Source organism: Haliotis rufescens, unplaced genomic scaffold (genome assembly GCF_023055435.1).
Source record: "Haliotis rufescens isolate VD_foot unplaced genomic scaffold, xgHalRufe1.0.p SCAF_6, whole genome shotgun sequence".
In the NCBI taxonomy this organism is placed as follows: Eukaryota; Metazoa; Mollusca; class Gastropoda; order Lepetellida; family Haliotidae; genus Haliotis; species Haliotis rufescens.
Genome location: NW_025964334.1, coordinates 7,510,767 through 7,525,323, shown reverse-complemented (window position 1 = coordinate 7,525,323; position 14,557 = coordinate 7,510,767). Strand labels below are relative to the sequence as shown.

Sequence of the window (14,557 nt, the reverse complement as noted above, 5' to 3'; positions counted from 1 at the left end):
TAGAGGCCCCGTTTATTCTCCGACGTTACACGTTCGTTAAAAAATGGAGTTATTAATTGCATATTGGAATGTTGCCTTCAACTATATGTTCGTTTAGGGTCGACTTTTTGTTATTGCAATACTATTTTGAGTTTGTAACTACTCTTACAATAATACATACCCTAATTATCTTCTCCTATCACGTGTATCATTGGTGTATACTTCTCACTTCCTGCGGTCGTCGTCGGTATCATCGTTCTCCTTTTCTCTCTTCCAACGCTCATCGTCGTCGGTATCATCATTATCGCCGCTGTCATCAGTATCATCGGTGTCTTTTTCTCTCTTCCTATGCTTATCGTCGTGAGTATCATCAGTGTCTTCTCCTCTCCTACGATCATCGTCGTCAGTATCATTGGTATCATCAGTGTCTTTTTCTCTCTTCCTACGCTCATCGTCTTCGGCAGTATCATCATAATCGGTATCATCCGTGTCTTCTTCTGTCTTCCTACGCTCATCGTCACCGGCATCATCGTCATAATCGTTATCATCGCTGTCTTCTTCTTTCTTTCTTTGCTCATCGTCGTCAGTATCATTGGTGTCATCTTCTTTCTTCCTATGAACATCATCATCGGTATCATCAGTATCATCGGTATCATCAGTATCATCAGTGTCTTCTACCCTCTTCCTACGATCATCATCATCATTGGTGTTATCAGTATCATCGGTATCATCTGTGTCTTCTTCTCTCTTCCTTCGCTCATCGTCATCGGTATTATCGTCATGATTGGTATCATCGGTGCCTTCTTTTCTCTTTCTATGCTCATCGTCGTCAGTATCTTCATCATAATCGGAATCATCGGTGTCTTTTTCTCTCTTCCTACACTCATCATCATCATCATCATCATCAGTATCATTAGTATCATCGGTGTCTTCTTTTCTCTTCCTATGCTCATCATCATCAGTATCATCAGTATCATCGGTGTCTTCTTCTCTCTTCCTATGCTCATCATCGTCGGTATCATCATCATAATCAGTACCATCGGTGGCCTTTTCTCTCTTCCTCTGCTCATCATCGTCAGTATCTTCATCATAATCGTAAACATCAGTGCCTTTTTCTCTCTTCCTACACTCATCATCATCATCATCATCATCATCATCATCATCATCATCATCATCATCAGTATCATTAGTATCATCGGTGTCTTCTTCTCTCCTCCTCTGCTCATCATCGTCGGTATCTTCATCATAATCGTAAACATCAGTGCCTTTTTCTCTCTTCCTACACTCATCATCATCATCATCATCATCATCATCATCATCATCATCAGTATCATTAGTATCATCGGTGTCTTCTTTTCTCTTCCTCTGCTCATCATCGTCGGTATCTTCATCATAATCGTAAACATCAGTGCCTTTTTCTCTCTTCCTACACTCATCATCATCATCATCATCGTCGTCGTCAGTATCATTAGTATCATCGGTGTCTTCTTTTCTCTTCCTATGCTCATCATCATCAGTATCATCAGTATCATCGGTGTCTTCTTTTCTCTTCCTACACTCATCACCATCAGTATCATCAGTATCATCGGTGTCTTCTTCTCTCTTCCTATGCTCATCATCGTCAGTATCATCATCATAATCGGTATCATCGGTGTTTTCTTCTCTCTTCCTATGCTCATCATCGTCGGCATCATCGTCATTATCGGAATCATCGTTGTCTTTTTCTCTCTTCCTATGCTCATCATTGTCGGTATTATCGTTATGATCGGTATCATCGGTGTCCTTTTCTCTCTGCCTACGCTCATTGTCATCAGTATAATCGGTGTCTACTTCTCTCTTTCTATGCTCATCCTCATCAGTCTCATCAGTTTCTTCTTCTCTCTTCCTTTGAACATCGTCGTTGGTATCGTCAGTATCATCGGTATCATCAGTTTCATCAGTATCATCGGTGTCTTCTTCTCTCGCCATATGAACATCGTCATCGATTTCATCAGTATCATCGGTATCATCTTTGTCTTCTTCCCTCTTCCTACGATCATCATCATCATCATTGGTGTTATCAGTATCATCTGTGTCTTCTTCTCTCTTCCTCTGAACATCGTCGTCAGTATCATCGGTATCATCAGTGTCTTCTCTCTTCCCTCGCTCATCATCGTCGGTATCATCGGTGTCTTTTTCTCTCTTCCTACACTCATCATCATCAGTATCATCAGTATCATCGGTGTCTTCTTCTCTCTTCCTATGCTCATCATCGTCAGTATCATCATCATAATCACTACCATCGATGTCTTTTTCTCTCTTCCTACGCTCATTGTCATCAGAATCATCAGTGCCAACGGTGTCTTCTTCTCTCTTCCTATGCTCATCATCGTCGGTATCATCATCATAATCAGTATCATCGGTGTCTTGTTCTCTCTTCCTATGCTCATCATCGTCTGTATCATCATAATCAGTATCATCAGTATCTTCTTCTCTCTTTCTATGCTCATCCTCATCGGTATTATCAGTATCTTCTTCTCTCTTCCTATGCTCATCATCGTCGGTATCATCATCATAATCAGTATCATCGGTGTCTTGTTCTCTCTTCCTATGCTCATCATCGTCTGTATCATCATAATCAGTATCATCAGTATCTTCTTCTCTCTTTCTATGCTCATCCTCATCGGTATTATCAGTATCTTCTTCTCTCTTTCTATGCTCATCATCATCGGTATCATCGTCGGCATCATCATCATAATCGGTATGATCGGTGTCTTTTTCTCTCTTCCTATGCTTATTGTCATCAGTATCATTGGTATCTTCTTCTCTCTTCCTATGCTCATCATCGTCAGTATCAACATCATAATCGGTATCATCGGTGACTTTTTCTCTCTTCCTACGCTCATTGTCATCAGTATGATCAGTTTCATCGGTATCTTCTTCTCTCTTCCTATGCTCATCATCGTCAGTATCATCATCATAATCGGTATCATCAGTGTCTTCTTCTCTCTTCCTACGCTCCTCATCGTCGGTATCATCATCATAATCGGTATCATCGGTGTCCTTTTCTCTCTTCCTACGCTCATTGTCATCAGAATCATCAGTATCAACGGTGTCTTCTTCTCTCTTCCTATGCTCATCATCGTCAGTATCAACATCACAATCGGTATCATCGGTGTCTTTTTCGCTCTTCCTACGCTCATTGTCATCAGTATGATCATTATCATCGGTATCTTCTTCTCTCTTCCTATGCTCATCATCGTCAGTATCATCATCATAATCAGTATCGTCGGTGTCTTCTTCTCTCTTTCTATGCACATCATCATCAGTATCATCGGTGTCTTCTTCTCTCTTCCTGTGAACACCGTCACTGGTATCATCAGTATCATCGGTATCATCAGTGTCTTCTTCTCTCTTCCTACGCTCATCATCATCGGTATCATCGGTGTCTTCTCCTCTCTTCCTACGAACATCATCGTCGGTATCATCAGTACCATCGGTATCATAAGTGTCTTCTTCTCTCTTCCTACGCTCATCATCATCGGTATCATCGGTGTCTTTTTCCCTCTTCCTTCGCTGATCATCGTTGGTATCATCTCCATAATCGGTATCATCGGTGTCTTTTTCTCTCTTCCTACTCTCATTGTTGTCTGTACTATCCGTGTCTTCGTCTCTCTTCCTACGATCATCATCATCGTTATCATCGGCGTCTTCCTCTCTTTTCTTGCGCTCCTCGTCGGTATGACTTGCATCATCGCCTCTGCTCTCCTGTCCAACCCTTCCTTCTCTGTCCACTATATCTTGACCAGTGCGTCTTTGTCCAGGAGAATCGGTGTCCTTAGCATGATGGAGATCGTTTATTCCTGCCAATTATGTGGTTGATTTTAAGTTCATCCTAACAATGAATGACAACTGAAAGTAGATACATAGCTGAGGGACCAGTTCCAAAGTTTGATGTCGGCTAAAAAGCATTTTATCACACATTGTAACCATCTCTGTAATCGAACCCGGGTCTTTGGCTTGACTTTGTCGGATTGAAAATTTGCAGGCACACTGAATTTAAGAAACTAAGATAAAGATCGAACTTTTGAACTGGTCCCTAAAATGGTCTTTAGTCCTTTGGGCAGAAGAACAAAAGTATAAGCCTGTGTTTTGTTCAAGCAAAACAGACCCTCACTGTCATGCTATTGCATAGAGCTTTACGCAACTTTTAATAATATTCAAGCAACTTCACGGCGGGGGACACCTAAAATTGGCTTCACACAATGTACCTATGTATGGAATCGAACCTGACATCCTTCATGACCAGAGAATGCTTTAACCACCGGGCTATTCCACCGCCCTTTTAGATCTGACTGCTATTGAAATCCTGCGGTTATTTATAATTCGGTAAAGTGAAGGCCTTTTCATGCCTTTGAGTGAGTGAGTGAACGCTATTTTAGTCATGTGGCTTGTAGAGGGAGGATCACCGGAAATGGCTTAGACTCTTACCACTTTGAAAAACCTAGGAGTAAATGTATGGTGTTGAGAAACCTAGAATCATAAATCTGGGATTCGAACCCACGTTCAAAGGCATGCATGCGATGCTACTAACGGCGACGTCGGGATTCGGAGTTTCGCTTGTATTTATCAATAATAACTAACATGTAGCATCTAGAAAGCACGATGCATGATAAGGGCCCTTTTGGCCACGGGATATGTCAAATTAAGTTTGGAATATTGGTATGAAAATGATCAGAGAATGGACGACTACACTTTTTCCTTCTTACACTTGCAAGTTTTTGGACTTTTGACGTGACCAAGTACATGTTTGGCTAAATGAGTGAATGAGAGTTCATTTGTCGATTGTCAAGAAAATTCTGAGGATCACTAGTCTATGTCCAATGATGACGTTTTTGACCACATGTTTCAACGGTTCGTAAGGACATCACCTAAGTTCAACGATTTGCTCATGTTCAAAAGTTAGTAAAACGCTTCATGAAAACCTCTAAAACAAGTCTTCTAAATGCATTAGGCTGACTTGCGAATTTAGTGTTCTTATATGTCGCAACAGATGTTGAAATATACAAAGTTTAACTCTCATTCATATGAATTTCACAATGATTTGTACCTCAATTCTGAAATGATCCCATGGGCCAAAATCGACCTTATCATACCTCGTCCTTTCAAAATAAAAAACGTTCTGAAATTTCTATTCAAAAGCACAAAAGTACTCACCCCGGAAGTGAAGCCTTTCCCTGTTGAAGCAGGCAACAGAAGCTACACCTGCAAATGCAAATAGGATGATGTAAAAAAAGTTAATAAAATTAGACAAGATCAATTGTCTAACTTGAACATAATCTAACGTTAGAGTGAGTGAATGATTGAGGTCACTGCACATATTGTAGGCATTCGTAAGAGCAAAAAAAACCAAAAAAAACCTTGGACATGACGATGTTGATGATGATGATGTTGATGATGATCATTACATTTAAAGAAAACATGTTGATTGATATACCCCCGACTTTAACGACTGGAGGGAGGGGGATATATTGTCGTCAGTATGTCAGTCTGTCTTTGTCTCCGACACACTCAGACGCACACAACTGTTGCGGCATGTATGATTTATACAGTACTAGTATTTCTCCCATAACAGGGCTTGATCTCCAATCGCCAGCAGTGGCTTATTCGCAGTGGTTTATCTTTATTCACGTAATCTGATTGGCTGGCTGCGAGTGGAGAGCTGTGTCATCGCGTTTTGATTGGCTAGCTAAAAATAATTGACGGCACTTTTTGCGGATCGGGGATTCCCGAGATCGTCTAGTACAGGAACTCCCCAGCTGTCAAAACATTACCGTAGAGACGATGTTTCCATCTCTGAAAGTTGGTGACCAAGACAAGATTTGTGGGGGAGGAAGGGTTGTGATATGTGGAGATGTATCAGAGAATTTCGTTTTCCTAATGTACGAGATTCAGTTGCAGGATGTGAAGACGGTAACCGAAACGAGATACAGCATCGATATTACGGGACCAGGTGGGCGTTTTCAAGACTAATAAAACAGCTAATGAAACGGTTAATTGATTCATGTGAAAATACTGATCAAATAGTGAAACATACCCTATTGTGTTTGGTATTTTTTTTTAATAACCATCAACCACATAAGTTAATGTCACGTGATTACGAAGTGTCGATCTTCATACATTTTACAGAATAGTTTAATAAATTTACTTAGCAAAATATAAGTAGTATTTAAATAAGGGTCATATAGATAAATACATACATGTACATAAATTAGATCAATAAATATACAGCAATCTTTTGATGTCTAAAATGTGTACCACTTGCATATAATCAATTTTTAACTCGTGTATCAAAGATATATTCCAACACTACCCATTTCATAAGATAAACCATTTCTAGTTTCTGGTCGTAGATTAATATCTTCACTTAAATTTGTGTTTCCAATTAAAACAGATTTAAGATCATATCCATTCTTTACTACCGTAAACTGAGGTTGACAGCGACAATAAATGCCGAAACAATCTTTTATTTTCGAACCCATGAGCAAAGGTTTCACATAATGAAGCATGAATTTATCCTGACATTGTGACGCTGTGGTAGTTTTACCGTAAAAGATACATTATGTACTTACATATGAGCAGCAGAAAGGATAGCGCAACTTTGGTACTCATCGTGAGCTCCATGAACAATCCTCGCCAATGACGGGACAGATCCGAGGACCCAGCTTTATAGCACGAGCAAACATCCTTTTAACATTTGTGGAGTGACATGATAAACGTGGCTTTCACCTTGGTAATCTGTCATAGATCAAGGGGCGGTTACTTTCGGTGGTATAGTTTTCATTTTTTAATGTGAACCTAAGAAATGTTGAAATATTTACATCTGTAATATTTAATGATATATGAATTTTTGTTTACAATTAAGGACCACTTATTTCACATTTTCACAACTGCCACTTTTGCCTTTTGTATTGAAGGTATCTTTATGTTGGGTGTAACCTCTTTGGAGTTTTTACTCTTTCCAAGTAAGACCTGATCCCGGGTATGAGGTTTTACCTGTTTCTTGTAAGACCTGGCAGGAGTTTTTATTTTATTCTTGCAAGCCCTAGGTATGAGGTTTTACCTTTTTCTTGCAAGCCCTAGGTATGAGGTTTTGCCAGTAAGACCTAATGATTTGAGGAGCAGATGGAATTTGGACTCAGTGTTTCATTGCCGTGTACCCACATTTAATAGACTATTTGAGTTATTTGCAATTGCTCGTTCTCATTTGAGATACATATACCACTTCCATTTCTAGTGAATCTTACTAATACTAGTAGTCCCGGAGAGTATTAGTGACACGGCATTAACAACAGTCGCAGGTGTCCAGACGTTCCCGATTTGACCCTTCAGGTAACGTCTTGTAGAGTAATCTTGTGTCATATTATTTCCTGAGGTGATTTATTCCATTTATACTTGAGTTCATGTAAAATGTGTTTATGCCAGTTGATATCGATATATCAGTTGATCTATGGAATGTACATTTTGATTCATTTGTGGACACTTGAAATATGTTGGCCCAGATACGTACTTTTCGCTTTATCTATTGGCCAGATCTTTGGTTATCTTGGTTCTTCGTCTTTCAAGCAAAACGTTTCTTATCATACGATTCTTGCTCAGAAAATGTTTTGATCAAGGTTAAAACAATCCAGGCCTAAGAAAAGCTTTCAAAATGTTACATGGTAGGCATGTGGAGGACATTTCCAAATTTGACGCAACAGTGATTAAAATGATTTCATTTGCAGTTCCCTGGTTTTACTTGTTTTGTTTTTAAACATGTTTTTAATGTTTAATGGGATTGGGCAAGAGTTAACAAGCTGAGGTGGTTCATACACATAATTATTAAAAAAATAAACACACATACACATGCAAACATCCATATTCATGTTCAGCTGTGGCATGGTATCTCAGTGGGCTACCACTATAAAATCGGCATAAGTCCGGGCTAGTACAAGCGGACACATACGCACACACGTGCGTGCACGTAGCTGTATAAGTGCAATAATCTTGAACGCGACGTTAAACCCCGTTTCACCTTACCACCTCACTTGCATACACACTCACACATACATACGTATATGGTCCGGACTAGTACAAGCTGACACACACACACACACACACACTAACACATACTAACACACACACATGCGTCGCTATGGAAGTGCAATAATCTTGACGCAACGTTAAACCCTATTTCACCTTACCACCTCACCGACATGCATACACACTCACACATACATACATACATGTATATACATACCCACACCCAGGCAGACGCACTCTTTCATATATTGGGTTTACAATTATTGTGAATTTCAGCATTGTTAATTTAGAAGATGAAAAGCTGCAAAAACAAAAACCTTGTCTCCGATGACTAATATAGCCTCCTAACCACAGAAGTAACTTACCCGTAGCTTATCCTTTGTGTCAAACTCTTTCAAATACTTCAGATACATAAAACTACCTTCATGCTTATCTACAGATGAGTCATTGTCATCATACTTTCTATTATTTGGGAGGTAGTAGAATGTCCTGGTACAAAGCCTGATTGATATTTGGTGAACAATTGACTTGCCTTTGCAAGTGTTTGTGGCAGATGCCACTCGTGGGCTGGGTACTCTCACCTTTTACGAACACCTGGTGTCATCACTATCTGACAGTGATTCATAAACACATGCTCATGATATAGTCTGCATTGTACAATCGACTTTTTTTTTTTTGGTAAGGTTTCTTATAATACAGCAAGGGGTTTGTCGCTTTAATAAACACTGGATATAATCCTGTAAAACATTTAAAAATAGTTTGATAGACTGGGTGTCAGTGGCTACATTAACATAACATTCGCTTGTGACTTATACATGTAGTATTGTTAATCTAAAACGTGCAAAAACACTTCTGGATTTAGAAAGGACTGATGCATGGTGTTCCCCAAATACCCTTGAGTCCTAGTTTAATGACACGAATTCCAAGAATGTGTAAAATCTGAATGTTATGTCTTTTCAGAATTCAAAATTACATTAGCTTTTGTCCGTTACAAAACGTAGTCAGGCATACAACGAGTATGATTATTGTTAACTTTGCTAAGATGCCTAAAAATTACAATTTGTTTTTAATCAGTTCAACGTCAGATTAGCTTTTGGTGTCAGTTACAGACATAAAGGTAGTCATACCTCAAAGTCGACATATTAATCATTTAACAAGCAATATTGATATCCCAGTCACTTTTGGTACCTTTTAATGATGTCCCCATTGCAATTTTTACGGATTTTGATACGTATGCATTATTTGACTCTCATCAGCGGAATGGTTTGGGTCAGATTGATCCGAATGGAGAAGCAGTTTTACTTCTGTTTGGTAGTATGAATGAATTATTATGTTACATCTTAACAGTATATCAATCATCATCATATGAACTCACACCAATCATTGTTACAAGTAAACCACATTCCATAACAGTTAATAACACTGGACAAAAAACAGTACATAGAAAAAGACCAAGTAACTCAACTCACCATGATCATAATGACTATTCTTGGAAAGAAAATAATACAATAAAGAAACTGACCAAAAAACGTAAAACAAGAGACGAGGAATCTCCGTTATTGATTAGTTCTGGTTTTGAAATGTTCTCCACTTCAAATGACATACATCAACATGGCCTTCATTCTACAGGCACCTCCTCCATGGTTACACCTGGGGATGTTCGCACCGTATCACAAAAGATCAGAATTTTGAAAATCCATATATGTTCATGAAAAATATAAAAGGAACTGTCGCATACTTCAAAAACGCTTTGTATGACTTATTAGCTAGGTCAGAATAGGTCTTCAGGATCCAATGCTTGTCGTTAGAGGCGACAAACAGGATTGGGTTGTCTGGTTCGCTGATTTGGGTGATGCTTTGTTTGTTCGCGGCACTCAGCAATATTCCAGCTATATGTGGGGTTTTTTCACAACATCGTTGTCTTATTTGTGGTTAATATAAATATAATTATGCTTGTTACGACGTAAATTGTAATAAAAAGGTAAATTGTAATACTTGCAGCAAATTGTAATAATTTTGACGTAAATTGTAATAACAACGTAAATTGTAATAAAATTTGACGTAAATTGTAATACGCAAATTGTAATAAAAGTTGACGTAAATTGTAATAATCTCAACTTGCGGTAAAATGTAATAACTTTTTACGTAAATTGTAATAACCAGAAGAGGATTAATTACTAGAATGAACTTAGTTTTCTTATTTATTTGAGAAATACTCTGTGTGTTTTGTACTTAATTGTTATATATCCTATTGACGTTTTTCATCATAATTGTTCATATTTAACCTAATGGAATCATATTTCAATTGGTACAATAGGTATTAATATACACAATGGAATAATTATAACGTAACACACTTACACAAATATATTGATGTGTAAATGTGAAAAGTCTGACTTTTACTGACTGAAGCAAATTTATTTATTTTGCAACTGTATATTTGTACATATTTTATGCGGAGAGGGGTTTACTAAGTTGCAAGAACTTGTCCCAAATACAATTCTCATTTTGTTCTGTGAATAAAATGTGTTTAAACTAAACTAAACTAGCAAATGGATGACATGTCATTCTGCAGTAGTCTGTGTGCAAGCTGATTTATACATGTTCATATACATAATATCAATTTATTATTATTCAAGTTTCAATTTTTTTAACGTTACTCGGAGGATGTAAAGCAAATAATGACAATGTCCTGGGCGATGTACATGTAGGTATGTGAACCCGCAAGGACTACCTTTATCAGTTATTTAACGTGAAGCTTGTGTCATGTCTGTATTGTTAGAATGATACTCTAGCAACTGTACACATCGAAATTTATGACTGAAAGATCCATCCTCGGGTTAAAAATGATGGATTACATTAGGTACGTCTATTCGACAAATAGGTTAATTGACTTATCAGCTAATAGTAGCTTAGCTAGGAATCCATTGCAATAACATTGAATTACGAGTTACCGAAGAGAGTTCTGTGCAACCGGACCCTGAAATTATGTCGATTTGTATTGGAGGTTTACTTAATTTGATAAGGAGCACATGGCCGTTTCCTTGAAACAAACGAGACAATTCAATCGTATTTATACATTATATTTTGACGAAGAATTCAAATACAACAAATGAGTGACAGATCTCCTGTGCAATGTCAAAGGAAAAAAACCAGTCGTCAGCAAATGCAGCATAGATTTCCCATCCATGGGAAAAGAGAATACTTAATACATAACATTATATACTATGTTTTTATTAATATCAAAAGAGGGGGGTGGATATTCTTTACCTACATTGCATATACTATTAGATATTGTGTATTCTCGATCTCTGTGAACTTCTCACAGATAAAGAAATAATAATAAATAAATGCAAACCATGTTAACTTATGCAATATTTGTAGCAATGTATGATTAACATATGGATCATAAATATAACATAAAATATTTCCTTTCATAGGAAGAAGTATATTAAATGAAATAAATGAATAAATGTAACGGTCTTGATTCTTTTCATATGTCATAAAGAACTAACAACAATTTACTGACAACTTTTACTGGGATAATAACTCCTTGCCCCAACAACAAAAACAGAATCAATCATGATAACGGCACGAAATCATAATTCAAAGCATACACAAATAATATCCGGTATCTTCGGGCATGTCATGTTGAGTTTCAAAGAGCATCAGAATGTAGAATAAATTTGTTGCAATCAATTATTGCTGAAATATATCTGTTTTGATCAAAATTGAAAGGATGGAAAATCTATAATGAAAGGGTTTTGTCACTAACGTCAATATTCTCTTTGACCTTATACGAAGAGTATTCTAAGATCATTAATCTCGGCAATCGTTGGTGGATTGCACCAAGCAACCTTGATACCAAATTTGGTACCTCACGTATAATGCGGTACATAATTTTCGAAACAGATAATTACGTTTTCCATAAGTTATCATTAATTTATGACATATATACGGACAAAAATTACCTCATAGGATAATCTTCTCTGGGGGTTTAAGAGGATTAAAATAATTCCAGCTAACATCAAGCACTGTATTAAAATATATTGAAATTATAGCATACCTTCTTAACATTCCAATGAAAAGAATAGTGACTTAGAAACCAAATTATATTTATCTCCGATACTATGCCCTCATCAGTATACACACACACACACATACACACAAACACACATATACACACCAACACACACACACATACATACAAACACATACACACAAAGGTATGTATGTATGTGTGTGTTTGTGTGTGTGTGTTTATGTATGTATGTATGTATGTATGTATGTATGTATGTATGTATGTATGTATGTATGTATGCCAGTAAATACGACCTCTATATGTCATTGGTATCAGATCTATGACTGCACTTCTACATATAGTTCCAAGTGAAAGATGAGTGACACTACTTTGTGAGAGGTCCCACAAAAATGCTGATATGAGCAATTAAAGGTTATACAAAATGCAACAAATACAATAAATTTATGATAATTCGTATACTCTTTGAAACTGATGATACCGGATGTTATTTGTGTATGCACGGGATCTGTCAACTTATTTGTTGTATTTGAATTCTTCGTCAAAATAAAATGTATTGTATAAATATGATTAAATCTCCCCGTTTGTTTCAAGAAAAGGATCATGTAGTCCTTATCAACTCGTATAGCGTTTCCACTGCAAATCGACACACTGGTTGACCAGCCTGTGTTTGTACACCTCGTCATCACTCGTGTCGAACTGGTCAACGTACTGTTGAAGCAAGTCATGCAAAATACATCTTGAATAGCCTTATAAGAGTATTGAACAATATGTCACAATTAAGTTATTTGTCGAATATACGGTTGTGTAACCCATCATTTTGAACCCGAGGATGGATCTTTCAGTCATTTAATTTTATCGTTGATGACACCACCCTTTAATGACGATTGTACGATAAAGCCTATACCAACCATCCCTAACTTAACAGTTTTGTACGTTTGTCATCATACACAGTATTTCTCGAATTGTACATGTGAAACGCAAGCTCAACTGACAAAGATCATTTCTAGTCAATTGGCGTCTTGGACACTAAGGTAGTAAGGTTATGACAATTTACGTGAGAATTTATTACATTTTACCGCAAGTAGAGATTATTACAATTTACGTCAATTTTTATTACAATTTGCGTATTACAATTTGCGTCAAATATTATTACAATTTACGTTGTTATTACAATTTACGTCAAAATTATTACAATTTGCTGCAAGTATTACAATTTACCTTTTTATTACAATTTACGTCGTAACAATGCTCCTTCAAGCCCCTCAGTGACATCATAATTATGCGTTTGCGAGAGATCACATATGCCGGGGAACAAGTATACAAACAGTATTTGCCCATAAGTCAACGAAAGCCCCACGGTCCCAGTTTGGTAGTATTATTTTGTTATAAATCGAAATTTCTCATTATTTAATCATTTTCTCAGGTTTATTACAAAAAACTCAAATTTTAGAATTTTTGTCTCTCGTTTCAATTATTTTTTGGAAATATCAATTGCAAGTTTTTTCTCGTTACTTCGATTATTTTCTCGTTATTTCAAGTATATTTAAAAAACTCGAAATTTCAAGAAAATAATGGAAATGATGAGAACCAAACTCGAAATTTGGAGTTTTCAAAATAAACTTTGTAATAACTTGAAATAACGCGAAAATATTCGACATTAGTGGAAGAAAACGAGAAAAAACCCGAAGCAACGAGAAAATAATTGAAGTAACGAGAAAATTATCGAAAGTACGAGAAAATAATCAAAGTAACGAGAAAAAACTTGAAATTTCGAAAGAATAGTTGAAATAACTTTAAATTTTGAGTTTTGTTAATAATCTTGAAACAACCTGAAAATATTCGATATTACTGGAAAATAATAATTACCTCGCACCCGTTCTCTCTCACGCACACAAATACGTCTCTTCTTATTGAGAATAAAAAGTCTCTTCTGTTTATATTCGTATATTTAGTTAAAACATGAGTAACTAAGATCGCCTTTCTTCTAAATCCTACACCTTATGTGTTGAACATGTCGCGACGTGTGTTACAGAGATTTAGTCCGTATATATAGAGCTATTACGTTTTGGAGCCCAATTTGGAGTTACAGTATTATAAATATGGGATTCACGACAACAGCAATGTTCGTTGCCTCCAAGTGGGCCTTAAACTCATAAATCTTACAAACATTTCTGCACCATATGATTCGCTCTCAAGTCATTGACATAGACTTAGACACAAATTATTTCAGTAATGTAAGGCAACAAACCCATAATACATTTCAATCGTTTTTTTCCTCAAGCATGATGGCATGATGGGTACAATATGTTTAAAAAGTCATGCAATACTCAATACAATGTTCACATTATTACAGTATTATGTAAATAATACAGGGGATCAACAAAACGGTAGTTACAAATGCAATGATGAATTTCTTACTGTCCACGTAACACATGTAAAGGTTACCGGTGAACGGTTTGATGTAATATAAGATGG

At 36.8% G+C, this 14,557-nt stretch overlaps 1 protein-coding gene across 1 annotated transcript; it reads right to left on the bottom strand.

Moving 5' to 3' along the window:
- Window positions 1–204: 204 nt before the first annotated feature.
- On the bottom strand, window positions 205–6,630 carry LOC124144016 (serine-aspartate repeat-containing protein I-like). The gene is made up of 4 exons (XM_048385911.1): window positions 6,591–6,630; window positions 5,176–5,223; window positions 1,410–3,821; window positions 205–1,217 (listed from the first exon to the last, which is right to left on the bottom strand). Exons 1-4 carry the CDS (start codon window positions 6,628–6,630, stop codon window positions 205–207), a joined length of 3,513 nt encoding a protein of 1,170 aa, XP_048241868.1.
- Between the last annotated feature and the right edge of the window lie 7,927 nt (window positions 6,631–14,557).

Coding starts and splice junctions, on each gene's coding strand:
- LOC124144016 (XM_048385911.1), bottom strand. CDS start 6,630: ATGAGTACCAAAGTTGCGCTATCCTTTCTGCTGCTCATAT. Junction 5,224..6,590: donor ATCCTTTCTGCTGCTCATAT/GTAAGTACATAA, acceptor TTGCATTTGCAG/GTGTAGCTTCTGTTGCCTGC. Junction 1,218..1,409: donor TGATGATGATGATGATGAGT/GTAGGAAGAGAG, acceptor ATTATGATGAAG/ATACCGACGATGATGAGCAG.